This window comes from Apostichopus japonicus, chromosome 11 (genome assembly GCF_037975245.1).
Source record: "Apostichopus japonicus isolate 1M-3 chromosome 11, ASM3797524v1, whole genome shotgun sequence".
NCBI lineage: Eukaryota > Metazoa > Echinodermata > Holothuroidea > Aspidochirotida > Stichopodidae > Apostichopus > Apostichopus japonicus.
The window spans coordinates 4,041,791-4,060,738 of NC_092571.1; the positions used below are offsets into that span (position 1 = coordinate 4,041,791).

General features: G+C 36.3%; 1 protein-coding gene across 1 annotated transcript; it reads left to right on the forward strand.

The window, feature by feature from the left end:
- The first annotated feature begins 359 nt into the window (after positions 1–359).
- LOC139976259 (uncharacterized) lies at positions 360–13,887 on the forward strand. The gene is made up of 12 exons (XM_071984901.1): positions 360–1,150; positions 2,723–2,950; positions 3,134–3,158; positions 4,237–4,283; positions 4,412–4,594; positions 5,295–5,405; positions 6,472–6,659; positions 7,565–7,684; positions 9,928–10,039; positions 10,226–10,322; positions 11,146–11,251; positions 12,898–13,887. The coding sequence occupies exons 1-12, from the start codon at positions 763–765 to the stop codon at positions 12,991–12,993; spliced, it is 1,701 nt and encodes a 566-aa protein (XP_071841002.1). The 5' UTR covers positions 360–762; the 3' UTR covers positions 12,994–13,887.
- Positions 13,888–18,948: the final 5,061 nt, after the last annotated feature.

Below are 18,948 nucleotides of genomic sequence, written 5' to 3' on the forward strand. Positions count from 1 at the left end.
AATGACAATCTGTATCAGAGTCGAACATAAAACAAAAAGGATTCGTATGTTAGATCAAAGTTATGCTGCACGTTTCGACAACAGTGAGTGATTCTGAGGCCGCTCTCAGGAAGATGTCCAGATTTCCTAACAGGAAGGCTAACATGCAACAAAAAGTTCCCTGCCCAAACCATAAAGGTATTCCCAGGGATTCCCAGAATTCCCAGGATTCCCAGGGATTCCCCTTGAAGACAAAAGAATTTCACACCTCGAGAAAAAAAAGAATGGAGGGGTCTGAAGTGTTTACTCTATACTACTATTGTTCCGACAGGATAACTACTTATACTAACGTATCTCAAAAGTTAATTCAGCCAGAGCGCCTCATGTTCTCTGATTGTGATGTACTAAATTGTGCTCGGGCAATGCTATTGTGCTTAATATGCTGTGTTTAAAGGCGCTTTTCGCCACATGCAGGTTACAAAAGTGAATTTTAGTTGACAGTTGATCCTTAAACACTACCAAGGGTTAAAAAACAGTGTTCCGAATGTGGCCATGGTGTGTAGCCTATATAGGGTATTTTTCACAAAAGTGAGAAAGCACGGATTCCCTTTCGTTACATACACCCACATGGAAACGACACTACACACGCTTTAGTCATCTTCATTCTGAGAAAGACTGACAAGGAAGCAACAGCAGGGATGACAGCGACAAATGTCTGCTCAATTCAATACATGAGTCTGACACCAGTAAGGTATCCCTTGATTTGTGGAGGATTCACAAGCAATGGCAGCAAAGATTACTACTACTTTAACTGTATCCTCGACTAGACTTTGGAGAATTTTCATGCTCGTTTTCCTGAATAGTTACAGTCTAATTGCATCGAATATTACCGTATTGGACAACTGCACACATGTGTGCTACGTACCTACTTCATCATCCATTGAACTTCCGTGTGCACTGTCTGATGGAGAGATTGGCAAATGGTTACACAATGGACAACTTATAATAGAAAACTTTGTTTATATCAAATATCCATGTAATGACACCGTTGAAATTTACGAGAAAAACACACTCCGTATTAAAAATGTATCACTTTGTCACGAAGGAAACTTTACTTGCAAAGGAAAAGGAACAAATGGAACAGAAATACCATACGTGATACAAGTGGAAGGTAAGTTGGACGAAAATATATTTTAAAGTTTGAGTTACATAACGTTGGTTTCATGATGTGCGTTTTGCACAAAAGTAATCAAGTTTAAAGTTAGTTGTATGTCAGCTTGAACAGTTACTGAGTATATTAGGAAATTAAGCAAACCATACAGGCAAGACAAACGCTACGAAAATTCACTAGTAAAAAATTAAACTCTGAAACTTGTACTTTGAGATTTTGTTTCGCAAAGATTTAAAACACAACCACGTATGCTTTGCATTTGGTGAGAAATATTAAATATTTCATAACTCTAAAGTCCCTGATATGACAATCTCTGGCTAACTCCATTAAGGGCAGGATATCAATTCAATTCTCAGTTTGGTGGTTACAGGAAAGGAATTTTAAGAACTGTAATGAACAGTAATAAATATGTAAATACGTTTCCTGTTTGTCTAATGCATAATAGCAAGATTCTTAACAGTACATGGTGCTTCGGATGTTAGTGGGCTACCAGCCTTGAAGCTATGGAAAGTCGTGCTTTTCAAATTATGATTGTTTGAAAAGAACTGAGCTGTCAGTCAATCTTACCTGCGAAATAACGGACAAGGGCCGCGTCATTGAAGTTACACATATATCATTGTCCCACTAGTATTTAGCAACAAAAAATCAACATAAAATACAAAGTTAATATTTAGTATAAAGAAATGTGAAGCTGCTTTACCAATAAAATAACAACATTTCCATATGATAGTGACAAGTGCACGTGAAGTGCGCTCAATGACTGACGGTCCTATATTTATAACATTGATTATGAGTAGATATCGTATATTTATGACTACAAAACCCATGACAAAAAGTGTCCGTTTGATATACTTCTCAACACACAGAATAAATGGATGTGTTGGGCGGGTAACGGGGACATTCATTTGGGGAGGGGTTATCATTGGGACTGCGTTTCATTTTGTAGATTGCTCGCTAGAGTAAATATCTATTGCACATCTTAAATTTCTGTACAGAAACATGTTACATTTCCAAATCAGACTTTATTCCGCTTCGATGTTCAAAATTGATGTTGACTGGTTTAACGTAGAAAACAACTTTCCAAACAAATTAACGTTGTTAATAATAATATGAAGAAGGTTAAGAAGCAATCTTTAAAAGTTATTGTAACTTGTTACATCTAATAAATCCACTCTATAGTGAAAACATCAAAGCTAGTAAAAAGTTGACATATTAGTGCTTCATTTCACACGTCAAAGAGTGTTCTTTTAAGTATGTTCTGTTGTATCGCCAGTGACTCCTGCAGTCCTCATTCAAGCAAATTCCATCAATGATGACACGATATACGTTGAAAACAACCAAGAAGTACAACTAACTTGCACTATCCCTCAAAGTAGACCACTGGTTAACTTGAAACTGTACTGTTATATATGTGTTATGTTGGAAACAAATCGAAACATTATCACTGGTCCACTGACACTTTAACAAAAAACAGTCGGTGAATTGGTTTTTAGATTTGAACCAGCAATATTGTCAAATATATGTTATGACTTTAGAGTGATATTGCACTTGGTGTTGGTACTTCCTCCACAGGTGGCAAGAACTGCGAAACAAATTACACTGAGCACAATAGTACTACCAGTAGCTTCCGGACAAATACATCCGAGAAGGATAATATTAATTATCCTACAGTTCCCATGCGGCAGGACAAAGACCGAAATATATCCGGTGTGACGAAGTTGCTCTTAATCATAGTAACATGTGCAGCTTCCTTCACGATGTCTTTCGCATGCATCTTTGGTTACTATCGTCATAAAATTAGTAAGTTCAAACATTTACGCTTCTTATTTGTATGTGCTACGTGACAAATATCACATGATACTGAAGTCGTAATATATGATTGACTCCAAGAAACCGATGAAGAGATGCATTAAATATTATAGATTAGATAATCATAGCGCTCGATTTTTACTGGTCAGTAATCTCTTTCCATTTTTGCTGCAGAGTCACGTTTTGACGTTGAGAATCAGTGAGTATTTCAACCAATATATTCTCCATACAAACCTTGTGTACATTAACTAATTATTGCAATTTGTGATTTATTATTCGATGCACGATCATATATGATTGAGACGAAAGTTGCAAAACGAATACTTATTTAAAAACAAATATTTGATGTCAATACTGACCAGTTACACGCACAAGCCTCGTTAACATTCAACATACTTACGATTTTATAGTATATCATTTTATTGGAGAATTGCGTTTGGCGTTAGTCTGTAAACACTACCGTGTTAAAAGCATGTCCGTTGAAACTTCATATTGTGCTACGTTGTTGATATACATTTCCGTTTCAATACTTTGGACCGAACCCTGATCTTTATGATTTTCACGTTGCAGGATAAAACAATATACATCTAATGACTCACATTATGAGTTATTTATGTTCTTTTGTTTGTTAGTCTATTAATAAGATAGAACACTATACATTTAATAACTCACATTATGTGTTACTTATGTGCTTTCATTTGTCTCTCTATTTGTAAGACAGAACACTAGACATAAAATACTTTACATTACGTGTTACTTATGTTCTTTCTTGATGGCGTTTATTGGATGTACCATCACTGTAGGAGCCTGCCTGTTGTTTGATGGCGTTTAGTATATGTACCATCACTGTAGCAGCCTGTATGTTGTTTAATGGCGTTCATTATATGTACCATCACTGTAGGTGCCTGTAATTCCCATCATTTCAGACATTTTTGCAGGGGTACCTACGTATTCTGTGTTTTATTACTCGATGCACGGTGATCAATTGTTGGGATGAATTCTACAAACAAACAAGTTTGAGAAGTGATATTTTTCACAACTGACCAGGAACAAACAACCTATAGTTGAAAAGAGCTGTAAGAAACACGCATTTCAATGATATTATGTAATCACACCGAACAAGCACTACATTCGTTTCAAATATTACATAATTTAAAAGTTATAACATTTCACTTAAGACTTTTGACCTTCGATACTATGTAAACCAATATCAACTTCAAATTATGTCAGCACAAATTGATGTTTTTAGTCGTTTATTAAATATACCATCACTGTAGGAGGAGATCAAGAAACCACGCATATGGACAGCAGACCATTACTCAAGGTAAGCATTTTAAAATGTTGAACACATTATACATAAATCAATGACTAGCTTAAAGTTGCCGGTTTATTCATGTGAAGTCCTCCATCTTTGTTCCGGACATTATATATTATCATTTGTTCTTAAATTAGTTCAAATTCAAGGAATTGTACATCAAGTGGAAGCTGATTCCACGCCGAGTCTCCCTACGTTTAGTCCGGAAGATGTACAACTGGTATGTGAATTACCAAGCAGAGGAATGTTTAGGTACTACAAGGCAACCCTTTCTAAACAACCTTATAATGGTTTAAATATCATCGCAAAAACCATATCAGGTAAATTATTATACATCGAGTAACATATTGTTTTTTGTCAATTAATTTGAGAAATGTGCATGAAGTAGCTTTTACATTGCTGCATGTTTAATCTAAAAAAAAATCATAACTTATAGTTTGTGGTGATGTGTTCTAGAAATGTTGTTTCTCATGTTTTAGTTGTGACACGCAAGATAAGTTTGGCCAGTTGTCTAATTAGTAATCTGAACAACATCATCGATGTCTAGGGAATAAACTTCTAGACAGCTGTTAACCAATAACGAGTGTAGAGGGACACTCTCTATTAAATCTTAGGCACGTAATATGATAATAAAGACACCAATCTCCTCGTTCCGCTTCCGACGTCTATCCAATTTTATTTAACAATCCGCATATTTCTTATAGGTTAAGTGGTATAAGGTAAGACATGTTTCCCTCCGCCAGACTTTGAAAATTAGCCAAAATCACAACATTTACTGTTCATTTAATCGATTCCCTCAAATGGAGTTCTTTTCATGTGTTAGACGACAATATGACCCACTCGCTGGAAGGGGTGAATAGCCCTGTCCCCTGCCCTTGTCTACACATGTTAACCCTTCCAATTGAAGCTCATGTTCTACAACAATAAGTGTGAATAATGTCAGTACATATAACAAACTAATACCATATTACCAATAAACATTTCTTGAATACTAATTCATCTCTCTCTCCCGTCCTACAGATTTTGCACAGGTGCAAGATCTTTACACCTTCAGAGACCTAGCGCACAGTTTGACACTGCTGAGCGACCATGTGCATTTGGTAACTACGTTACATATCGCAGTTGTTGAAAGTACGTGTTGAAAACAAATATAGAAATATCATGACTTTTTTCATCCAGTGCGTTCTGGAGAAAAATGCTGTATATCGTTGCGCACGTTAACCTAAAAACTGCTTTAGGATGTATGCAGGGATATATGGAAAAACATCCTTTATTCTAATATCATATTGTCTCAGTCTGTATTTGTCAATTGGTAAGATGTCACCACTTTATAATTTAACATCGTTATGTTCAGTCACTTTCTGGGTTTTTCGAGTTAAAGATGAAATACAATAATTACAGTCACTAAGTTTTATATCATGTTGATGACGATCACATTGTAGAATATTTACTGCAAAAGAATTTTACATACGAAATAACCTGTTGTTGAAACACCATCATAGTTCAGCTTGTTATTGTACATGATTGTCACGATGCCGGAATAATAATCGTGTCTGGACTGTTGGACTATTCAAAGAGATTATGGACAATAGTGTTCCAGTTCGAGATTGAGTATTTTACAACGAAATTGAAATGAATACGTGGACTTTGTAGTTGGTATTGATGACTCAGTTGACCATATATTCACATATGGTCTGCTCTTGACAATTGATACTCTGATCTTAGCTTACGTTGCTAATTTACTCCACAGTCAACAATGAAAGTGACAATAATAACTGTCACTTAGGTGATACTTGCTAACTCGTCAGAGTACTACTAATAGATTGACCTTACTGGAGCTGTAAACGTGTATCTTATTCATTTGCTGTGTCATGAGTACAATAAGCTCTTACATATATGATATGTGTGTTGATGACTTGTATTTTGAAAGATATAAAATCTTAAAGGTTTAACTTATGATAGTGATTAATGAATTACATCGTTTCCTTTCGAGCCATTGACTTTCTTTAAAAGAACAAACTATTGCCTCATTCAAAAACTGATGATTAAATCACTTTAACCCTAGTTGAGTTATGATTTGTTTAATTCTTCATATTACGATCTAAAGATATCTCTATACTGCAACTACAAATGCATTTTCAAGTTCGCGTTTCAAGACAATTTATATGTAACATATGTTGCTGACTTGTATCCGCAGTTCCACACACTATATATCAAGAATTCTGCCCGAATGGCACTCTTAGAGACTTTTTGCTTCGTAATAGTCAACAAGCTGGGATTTCTCGAGCCAATGAATATAATTCGACTTGGTCTGTTGATGTGAAATATTTGACTAAGAGTGCATCGGAAATAGCATATGCTTTGGCCTTTTTAACAGAAAAAGACGTAAGTGGTTTAATATATCTAGTTTAATTTTGTTGATCACAAACGAAGATTATGACATTTTACTATGCTACATTAAATACACACAACATCATCACAACACATATAATGAACGGAATACCCATATTGCGTGGCAGTCTATTTCAATGCAACTTTATCTCATTCGGCATTGTCAATAATTTCAAAATTGCGTGGACTGATATTACAAGACTGTTATAAAAAAAGAAGTTTTTATACGTTTTTGCATTTCATTGGGAAACACGGAGTTTGATTTGCAAGACAAGCTGAGACTTATATGTTGAGTGTAGTTTTCCATAATCTGATGGGTGGCAACATACTAGACAAATAAACAAAAGATAAGATACTGAAGATATCACATGTTACTTCGGTTTATAAAAATGAATTTAAACAAAATAGACCAGAGACGACGACACATGTCACAAATTAGTCGAAACAATAATTTAAAAGTCTTTGCAAAACATTCAAATATAAAAAGGAGCGCAACAGAATACATGGATGACCTGTTTCGTCCGGACAGTTTTGAGGGGATTTCCCCGGTTGCTTTTTCAATGTCAAATGTCCCACTGTCCTTCGAAGTGTGAGTCCAGCTTCCCATCCCCTCCCCAAATCCCACCCACCCTCTTTGATTTTCCACTTACGCCCGGTCTACGAATTATACGGTGGGTTACTCCATGCATTGTACGAGTCAAACAGTTTTTACAAAGATGGTTCATAAATATACTTTAAACAACAATAATCGCAAACAGGATGATCAAGCGTATTCAAACGTACGTTGTTCTAAACGTATACTTAAGTTGTTCTGCCCTGATTTCTCTCAAAGTGTAACGTTTCGCGTTCAACCAGTAAGTAATTAAAGTATAATTTTCACTTTCTTTTTAATGTAACAGTATCGGCATCCTGAGTTAACGACTGGGAAAATACTTTTAACCGAAACTGGAAATTGCAAAGTATATGATTTCTGGCCAGAGAAATTAACAAAGAAGAGAATCGATCATCTGCTGGAAAAGGTATTTAGTACAGTTTCGCTCTTATATATATTAAAATCATGTAAAAGTCTTATTGAATCCCTTAAAGTACTGAATATCTTACGAACGGCTTTTGTCAGTACATCTGTAAGGCACTTCGTTTTCAATGGCAAGAAGACATTCAAAACAATATTTAATCAACTTTATAGTGCAGTTCACTTATAAATCCAGGACAACATTTGATGTAAACGTTATGATTGTTCATTCTGTAAATGTAAAAGTAAAAGCATTACGTACATACTAGCCTAACAAGGGCAATTGTATTTTAACACTTTTGTGTAAGAAAAGGAAACCAAATCAAGGCCTGGGCACGGAAACCAAAACAACTTGAAACCCTCTAAACCTCAATCCCTGGTTCCATCGAGATGCAACCATATGATCATGACCATATGACAAAATATTATTTATAAAAAGTAACTGGTAAGGGGATTCGTGGTGATACGAAAGGATCTAGGTGTAGGGATCTCCATTGTGTAAGTGTCGTATACAAAATTAATATACATCACTTTTATCAGACAAATTGAAGACAGCCTCCCTTTTCGATATTTCCCTTCTCGGTATTTAATGTGTATTAAAATCAGTGACACAGTATAGAGATATAGATAGATACCCCGTTCTATATGCGGACCACCTTAACCAAGAAGGTCAGTGACACTGATTGTGTGTTCAAAATTCGAAACCAGTAAGGAAGGTCGTCATTCTACTGTAGGTGTTTGCTACCTGTATTGAACAATGCTAGTTCTGTTTAGGTGACATATTTTGCCTTACTCTAAAGATGAATTCATGATGCGTAAAAATCATTTGTGTATCATGGATATACACATAAATAGATATATTATTTACATTTTTCAAATATATGTATATTTTTAATTATATATTAATTATATTTTGATATATATTATATATTTTTATCCATCCATCCATCCATCCATCCATCCATCCATCCATCCATCCATCCATCCATCCATCCATCCATCCATCCATCCATCCATCCATCCATCCATCCATCCATCCATCCATCCATCCATCCATCCATCCATCCATCCATCCATCCATCCATCCATCCATCCATCCATCCATCCATCCATCCATCCATCCATCCATCCATCCATCCATCCATCCATCCATCCATCCATCCATCCATCCATCCATCCATCCATCCATCCATCCATCCATCCATCCATCCATCCATCCATCCATCCATCCATCCATCCATCCATCCATCCATCCATCCATCCATCCATCCATCCATCCATCCATCCATCCATCCATCCATCCATCCATCCATCCATCCATCCATCCATCCATCCATCCATCCATCCATCAGTCCATCCATCCATCCATCCATCCATCCATCCATCCATCCATCCATCCATCCATCCATCCATCCATCCATCCATCCATCCATTTCTTTCGAGATCCGGTTTTAGGAAACACAAATGATTTCGAGTTGGTTAGCATCATGTTTGGTCTCTAGAGTAAGGCAAAATATGTCACCAAAAACAGAACTAGTATTGTTCGATACAGGTGACAAACGCCTACAGTGGAATTACGATCTTCCCTACCGGTTTCGAACCTCTGGACATACAATCACCGTCCATAGCCTAGTGGTTAGGGTGCCCGCGTACAGAGCGGAAGGCCCGTGGTTCGAATCCCGGTGGAGGCTGAAAGTTTTTCACTGTTCTGGATTTTCCAACTCATTACGATTTTCAGTTATATATATTCATTTGCCTTTTTCGTTTACCTCCATTGCATTAACATAAAGTCAGTTCAAAGTATCTCTTTCGAGATCCGGCTTTAGGAATCACAAATGATTTTCGAGTTGGTTAGCATCATGTTTGATCTCTAGAGTAAGGCAAAATATGTCACAAAAAGATAGACCTAGTATTGTTCGATACAGGTGTCAATCGCCTAGAGTGAAATTACGACCTTCCTTACCGGTTTCGAACCTTTGAACATACCATCAGCGTCCATAGCCTAGTTGCTTGGGGTGTCCGCGTACAAAGCGGTAAGCCTGGGCTCGAATCCCGGTGGAGGCTGTGTTTTCACAATTCTGGATTTTCCTTCTCATTACGTTTTCCTATACATTATATATATCTATATCTATATATATATATATATATGTAAAGTCATGCAAATTTTGTTTCATGTATCGGGTATAGTTCGTTTTTCTTTTACGCATTCAAGTTAATCATTATTGACTTAGTGTTTTTCCGCATTACCAGCCAAATCCTCCGGTTGCATGGCTTGCTCCGGAAACCATATTTTGTCGACAGTATTCAGCTCAATCTGATGTGTGGAACCTTGCTGTTGTCCTTTGGGAAATATTTTCTTTCGGTGAGCGTTTTTCAATATAATATAATATTTACAGTTGGCTTAATCAATCCATTATATGCTAGCTGTGATAAAAGTGACCATCGTAATACAATGTTAATATTAGTAGTAAAGACTGCGATCTTATATGATTCCTTTCAATTGTATACAGTGTGCGTCTGAATATATTAGATATGATTTCTGCTGCAGGAGATATACCAAATGCAGGAAGCACATGTGACGAAATTGAAAAGAAGATCAGATCGGGAGTTTTCTTGGACAAACCGTTTGCCTGTCCTGGTGGGATGTGAGTACAGAATACCATCGTGAAAATAAATTGAAGGAGGTTTTCAATACCTCGTTGCAGATACCTGTGTATTGAGAATAAAAATGACTAACAACATTGACAGACTTTGTCAAATGTGACCTGCAGTGCATTGCTATAAATGATAATAACATAGGCTTGTCGCCTGCAAATCTGTTAGCTTAAGTTTTTATATGTAAGTCTAAGGCAGATGCGCTCAAACGCTTAGTTTACTCAACATGATTGTTTAGAAAAGTATGTATGTCGGGCGTCCCTTGTTTTGAAAATGTATATGTTTCAATACAAAGATGTTTACTTTATCGTTCTTTCAATTGCTTAGTAGTTATGATGAATGAAATAGTCATCTAAACCTTTTAGACGTAATAAAATGTTGCATATAATTTTCCTGCTTGTAGTTTGCTTTGTCGCAAAATTAATTCCGTGTTCATTTCCGTGATTAAATCCTCTCATTTTCACTTTCAAATCATTACGCAGGTAATAAAGTGCCTGTTTAGAAACCCTGTTATAGTTACTTGTCAATAAAGTTGTTTGGTCAACTGCACCCAATGAATCAATTTACACATGAGTTATACTTCAAATATGCATACATTTATTGGAACCTAATGTTCATTGCCTGTATATATGTTTTAGCTGGGTTCCAAAAATATTAGAAGACCATTACAATTCGAGCATTGCTTTTATTGACAGACGTTTCTAAGCATAGAAAAAATAAATAGATTTCCTTGGCTGAGACCATATCAGCCAAGATAAATGCCCTTGTTTTCATTTCTTTACTCTTCCTATTTGCTTTTTGGGTGGGGGATAGATTCTGTAAGATGCTTCAGTCATGGGATGCGTCGGAAGAGAAGCGACCGTCAGTACATGAGATTTGCCGAATCCTTACTCGCTCTTCCTTTCATGAAATAGGACAGGTAAGGATGCAATCAATTTTGTTTCTCTTTGACATAATCTTAGAATCATTTTATTTCAATCCATACTTCATTCATAACAATGATTGGTGAAAAGCAAGACATTTTAGGCTGTCCATGAGTTTTGAAATTTGAAATATAGAAACCGTTCTTTCTCCAAGATATCCATAGACAAACAGAAAACAAACTAAGCGAGAGAGAAGTTATATGGTTAACTGCGTTAATAAACCTTTTTGTCTAAATGTTCCAGTTTTTTTATTGAAAAGATATTGCTAAATGCAAAATCTGCTGATTGCAAATTGTCATTTGCTTTCAAAGTCTTTACAAAAAAGGTTAGAAGTAGGGACAAAACGTATGATACTGTTCCTGCAACAATTCATAGATAGTACATTAACACATTTCTTTGTCCCTTCGAATTGTTATACTAAGTAATATGATTAGTTTACTCCCATTCGCAGCAGATGGAGAATTAATTTGTTCTGTGCAATATAGTAATTTATTAATACGAATTTGAAATGGTATTGGACTAGTCCAAATGTTGGCGGTAGGGGTTAGTACCTCGGTAGGACATCTTATCGAGGAGTTGCTAATCTTCATCTGCCCGGAATATTACTTTTAGAACTTGCCATGTCTTTGAGCTACTGTTATGTGAGGTTATACGTCGATTTGACGATTCATTTGTATATTGATTCCCTTTCTTGATTTAAAAACAAAAATAGTTTAATCGATATTTGCCGCAATTAATAATTATAAAGTAGCATAGTAATAACTGAACCTAGAGCTAGCAACCAGGCATACGTGCGATTGGCTAGAAACCAAAGGCAGGCCACTTCCTTAAGGAATTTGTTCCAGCAGCCATGGCCGATACCACGTGGCCTAATTAAAAAAAACAAACATAATATGATCATGTGAGCATTTTGCCTGGCTAGTTTCCTACTGAATATAAACTATATATATACAGTGCATGAGAAACGAATTTATTGTTTGTTAGTTTAAAATTGTTGGAATCACTGAATTTCCCTTGTTTTTAAGTTCTAACATATTCAGCTTAAAGCAATAAGCGGAAATTACTGCAACGGACATTAATAACCAGAGCAAAGCAGCTCCTTAAAGAGAGGAAATTCCGAAGTTAGTTTCTTGGAAACATGTTGAAACTTATCGTGAACGGAAAAGTTGAAGTGAAGCAGAAAGGATATGAAATATTATTATGTAATCGACAGATACAGCTTTGAGGTCATGTAATAAAAACTGCTGTACTGTGAGGTCATGATAGTCTTTACTGACTTGTTAGTTATCAGTTTACACGCTCAATCCGATAGCCGCGATTGAAGCGATGTAACTGTTGTTTACTCAAATAGATGAGTAATTGTTCACAGTTGTTCTCATTAAAAGCACACTGGCTCTTTAACTCCCAATCCTGGGAGTGTAATTACCCTATTCCCTCGATTGAAGTTTTTAGTGTATTTGTATGTGTTTTGTAGTTCAATAACGAAATACAAAAAGAGAAGCTTACCCTCAGTACTTATCTATCACGCCTAGCTGTTACGCATTTGATTAGAAATATTACATATTTAGATAAACAAACACTGTGAGATGTTACGGTGTTTACATGGCATTATTCAAAAAAATTAAATTCATACCTATCACAGGATACCGAAGACGACTATGACCACGTTGAAGCGGACGAGGTACAATATTTTGCTCTCGACGTGGAATGTGGGGCTAATGATTATAGCGGTGACTGAAAATATATTCCATGTAGTGCTATCATCGCTAGAAAAGACAATAGCGTTTTCCTGTAAAAATCATTCTTTAAGACTGTTTCGGTTGAATCATCCGTTTTGTCGTTTAAGAAAGAACGGAATCTTGATAAGATCACATGTATCATTTACACTATATTTCCTTCAACAACAACTTGTGTTAATTTTGTGTAAACATTGTATTGTTTGATATCAAACGAAGAGAGGACTGTTAATAGATTTTTATTAAATCTATAATAATGTTTAAAAAAAGAGGGAATTTCTTTTTAACAATAATGAGTAAAAAAAGTAACTTTCATATAACTTGTTTTTTTTTGTCTTTGAAGTCGAATATTAATTTCGTGCAAATATTGTAAACCCAAACATATTTTTGAACATCTCCACATCATACTCACACTTTAAAAAACCAAAGTATGATGTTTCTAAAATATTGCAATCAGTTTGATGTCACGCTGTTCATTTTTTCATAACAAATCCTTGTAGAATATTTTAGTAATGTTAAATCCACATGGACCCTGATGTTAAGAGAATGCGAAAGAGGAAGTGTTTCACCATTATTTTATCTTTGCTGACAATATCTTTCTTAACCTACGGCTGACGAATATTGTAACTGACAGTACAGTAGGTACCTTAACGATGTGGCTGACCTGTCTATGGTTCCTGCTTTCTGTTTCATCGAACGTCTAACTTTAGAAGGTTACATTTCCACAATGAGGAAATCATTTTCCAGTGTTTGCTATACATCAACTCGTCAGTTCTTTTTTTAATAATACGTATCGTTGAGTTTATTAAATTATCCGTGTAATGTGATTCATTTTGTTCAACAAAATTAAATTGTACTTCAAGCTTAACATATTAACAAATACATATATAATATCAGTTCGCTGTTTTTGTGTGTTGTTAAATGTAAATTTTAATTAGAGGGCGACCCGCCCACTAGCAGAATCCAAAACGTCACAGCCAAAACAGCGGTACAAGCTGAACCTGATCCCCACAGAAACTAAAATCCTAGCAACAACCATCTCCCATTTCCAACTCAACACCTAAACAAACTTCAAGTTGTAAAGGAGTGGGTAGCTAGCATGTAGGCCCTTCAGCTCCCTAAATAACAACGGCCCGAGAAATCACGTCTCGACAAACCATACAAATCCGCCTCAATTTGAAGCCGCAAGTCCCTTTTCACCACCGACAGAACCTGCTTACTCGGATGTACCCTATCCCGCAAAAGTAACATCAAATCATTTATATTATACACCCGTGATTGTTTGGAAGAACTTGCACCCCCCCCCCACCCACGCGCTCCTTCCCCAAAACCCGAAAAACACAAAAGCGAAGTTTCAACACGCATGTGCAAAGCTTTCAAGGCTATTGCAGCAATTTCTTAAACCTAAATCCGTCACCATTGCATTTTCCTTTACACTATATGTGTGTCGAGGGTGATTAGCTTGGACAAAAAAATGATGGGAAGATTAGATGCAAAGAGGCGGAGGATTAAAATACTATGTTTACTTAACACATCTTGTAGCTCAAATCTAAACAGTTATGATATGGAACTTGCTTGTACCTTGACGAACCAAACCATCGGCGGCATCATATGGATTATATAATATCCTCGTTATTGTGTACTATATAGTTTGGAGTCGCAAATTTTGAAACCATTATCGGGCATAAATGGCTGATCGTCTTAATGTAGATATTTACAATACGATGGCATTCAGTAGCTGGGATGCGTGGGGTGAACATTCCTCACTTTTATCCACAGATAAAACATTTCAATAGTTATATGTACAACAAACACGTGTAGATCTAACTATGGACCTCATTTATAGCGTGAATATGCCCTAGCATGCCGATATCCACAGCTGATATTCAATTTTATTTAGAGTTCAACGACTCGATGCAAGTTGGCTTCTCTCCTTTCAAAACCGCGGATCCTCTCTGGCATCAATCGTGCCCTTGAACAATTATTGAACTGTTCTTAATCAGAATATCCAATGAGGTTTACACGGGACAGGGTAGCAGGATAATCGCGTATTTTAATGACTAAATGCTACTCTCGGGTCGGTTCATTCGGCATTGCTTTTATTATCTTTTTTTACATGTATTTTGTAACGGTGAATAAGGAGAGAGTTAATATTGCAAAATCCCAGTTAAAATATCATGCAAACAATGTATGTTTCCTTAACCTTATTTCAATTGGTAATTCATAAGTCTCCTTCTCTTTTTTAAGAACAAATAAGGTTAAAATCGTTTTCAAGAATCCGGTTTAAAGTTCGTGCGTAAGGGCAATGTATAGACATACATATTATGCACTGCAATAAAATGAAATATCTATTAAAACACATAATAAAGAAATAAAACTTTAGCAACGTTTTATATTTGTCGTCGACGTTTCGTGTTGTACCATACCGTTGGTGCAAAATCTTCTTATGTGGTGAAATAACTTGAACCATGTTGGCAGCTTCTAACTATTACCCGTGTTAAGTCAATTTGCGACAGTCATAATAAAAACAAACCTGAGGATTAAGTTTTAGTGCGTATATTTTGTAAGTGCCTTGTTTATTATAGACTAAATTGTGACTTTAAAATCCTGTTTGATAGAGATACCTACGATCGATCGAGTAACCTTACTAACGCTCCTTTATGATGATAATTATTATTTTTTGGTGGGGGAGGGGGTACTTAATGTTTCTTTCTTTTAAAATTTTAGAAATTTTCATGAATCCAGCTTAAGGTTTGTGTATATGATAACGTAACAAAAAAATGAACGTATTCTGTATTGGAATAACATATCTAGAAAAAAATCATGAAAACAAGTCATAACATTTAACATAAGTTTATAGTTTATTGTTTTGTTTTGAAACACAACGTTGGTGTAACTTCTTCGATTCATGGAGCTTTTTATCTTCAATTCTGATATGGCGGAATAACTGAAGCCACGCACGTATATTGGTATTACTGTCGTGCCTATTTACGTTAACTTAGATATAATAGGAACTACGTGGTATGTTAGATCGTCCTGACTGTATTTTGTTCTGGTCTGTTTTTAATTTTTTAATATATTGTGACTTTTAAAGCTTGGTAGATATACCCATGACCAGTGGCGTAGGAAGGTACTTTTGAGTGGGGGGGCTGAAGACTGATGGCCGGCCTGGGGGAGGGGTCTAAGGGGAGGGGTGTCCCCCTCCCCTTTGGAATTTTTTTGCATTTCTAGGTGGCCTCAGATGCAATTTGGTGCAATATAGCACACTTCAACATCCACTCCATTTTGTAAACTTAATTTTGTATTTTCACCTGGCCTTAGATGCAATTTGGTGCTCCAAATGAGATTTTTTCTCATTTGGAAATGAAAAAGGGGTTTTCTGACTTGCGAAGCGGGGGGGCGGAATGATACTTCCGCCCCTCCACATTTTTCACTGGGGGGCTGGCGCCCCCCAGCCCCCCCCCCCCCCCGGTTCCTACGCCCTTGCCCATGACCAACGCTCTTGCTACTGATTCTCGCTTTAAAATATGTTTGGTACTTAAAATTGCAAGTTTGGACCTTTCCCCTACTGTATCTTGTTTTGCTATTTTGTGATTAAACTAGCTCTAATATTATTACCGGAGACAATAAAACATAATCAAACACAAAACCGCTCAAGTGCAACAAAAGCGACATAGCTACTTTGAAATGATTGATTAGCTGTCACGATTGTTTGCTTTACTTTTACAAAGTTACGTATAGATTATAAACGTGTCTCAGCGTCGAAGACAAAGGAAATACATGTGTGACGTGCCCGGTACGATTATAATCGTGATGATTAAGTTGCTTATGATATGAGAAGAAAGAAACCGTGATATTTTATGTCACTACGGGGTGTAATCATTCCTGCTATTGAACCATTAAGGTAACTTCATGTAAAGTTTCTGTTCTCTTCACTTGTACAGTACACAATTAGTCGCTCACAAACCTTTGATGAACACCGTCTGCGCATCTGTTCCCTTTGAAGGGACTCCTGACACATCATCTAACTAACACCCCCCTAACAAACTGTTGGAGCATATGGCTGATAAAAAGAGGTCAGAAATAGCATGCGGTAATAATTGTACATGCAGACAAGGGTTAAAGAATTGGTGTCATACACAGCTATTTAAACAAATTTCTTTTTTCCTGTATTCTAATATCAGCATATTTCACGGAAATACATTGTCGCCCCTTCGGACGTGCAAAGCAATTTAGTTCAGTATATTACCTTATCAAATTTCCTTTCAAACAGTTGAGTTAAAAGTAAACAAATCTTGCCTGGATTTCGGCTTTGTTTTTTGCATGTGGTTAATAATATGTTTTTGCCTAATCAGACTTTTATGGCATATATTCCCTTTGCTTTTGCTCTATTTATTGCATGGAATTGCTTAATTATTGGAAAAGACATTGCAAATTCGTGTAATATGACTACATGACAATTCTCGTTAAGTGACTATATTTGTTATTCTCTCAAGAACAGACTATGGTTACATATAGAAGGGACAGATGGACATACAGCTTAATTGTACAATAGAATAATGGAAAATAGCAAATTTAGACAGAATAGAGAGAGAGGGGTAAGATGAAAGGGATAGGCTGGTAAAGGATTAAACGACGACAAAACTGAGACTATCAATAATGGAGCTCAGCATACGACATCTGAATGTGATGAACTTACACTCCAGTATTTGTGTGCGTGTGTTGAAATGCGCTTTAGTAAAGTACAAGAAATACATGAAATTTGACAGCTTCCGCGAACTACCCCTAACCTTTTCCCTTGAGTTAAACTGGGGCGCCTTCCCCATTTCAGCTGGCTTTTACTCCAGTTAATAACAGTGTCCCAACCGCTCCAATGTCATACCTTCAGAATTGTAGGTGGGGTACCCCTGTGCAAATCCAAAATTGATACCAAGTCGGTAAAAACTCGGATCCGAAGTCAGCGAGGTTTCACATCTATGGACGTAGACTAGAAATGAAAACAAAAGTCGTTCTTTCTGTTTCCTGTTACGTGATGATTAAGTTGTTGAGAAACTAACAAAGAAATTACTATGATATTTACTGTCACTACGAAGTGTAATCATTCCTGTTATTGGACCATCTAGCTTACCTCATGTGAAGTTTCTGTTCTTTCAGTTGTACAGTACACAGTTAGTCGCTCACAAACCTTTGACGAACACCATGTGTTGCATATGTTCCCTGCGAAGGGACTCCTGGTACATCATCTAACTATAACACCGCCATAACAAACTGTTGGAACCTATGATTGACACAAATAGGTCAGAAATAACATGTAGGAATAAGTGTACATGCAGACAACGGTTAAAGAACTGGTGCCACACACAACTGTTAAAACAAATTTCTCTCTTCATGTATTCAACTGTTGATATGACGTTTATAGTACTATTACGTCCAGAACATTATATGTACAGAACTGGCAGTTAGTGTTAACTAACGATTTATCTTAACTCATATTGGACGCAGATATTTCATAACTTCATTCGAGGGTTCAGCTAAACGTTTACTAACCAATCATCACACCTCTTTATTATTTTTTACATGTAATGGTACACTAACCAAAGTAATCTAGGCCCGTTACATGCCTTCTATGTACTTGTATCATGACTGACCCATTATCAATATAAACATTTGCATGGCCAAATCTCTCATATTCACACACAATTACTGGTTTCTAAGTACTAATGTAAGTACAATTCGTCACACAAAAGCTCAATTTCGCAATGAATATAATCATAACCGCTGACGTAGAAATTTGGGTCTAAATTTGCGAGCGTGTTGTTATATTAAAATTGAAGTTACCACATACGTTCGTAATTGATGTCTCGCGATCTGTAAAACCTGGCTTCCTTCTTTGTTTCCGCTATTCTCTGGCTTTTGCTTGTACTCAATTTGTTACAGGTTGTATGCTTTCTTTTCTA

Bases quoted from the DNA above. Each gene is read 5' to 3' on its own strand.
- LOC139976259 (XM_071984901.1), top strand. From the start codon at position 763: ATGGCAGCAAAGATTACTACTACTTTAACTGTATCCTCGACTAGACTT. The intron at 10,040-10,225 runs GTGAGCGTTTTT...TTTCTGCTGCAG, and splicing joins TTGGGAAATATTTTCTTTCG to GAGATATACCAAATGCAGGA. The intron at 11,252-12,897 runs GTAAGGATGCAA...TACCTATCACAG, and splicing joins CCTTTCATGAAATAGGACAG to GATACCGAAGACGACTATGA.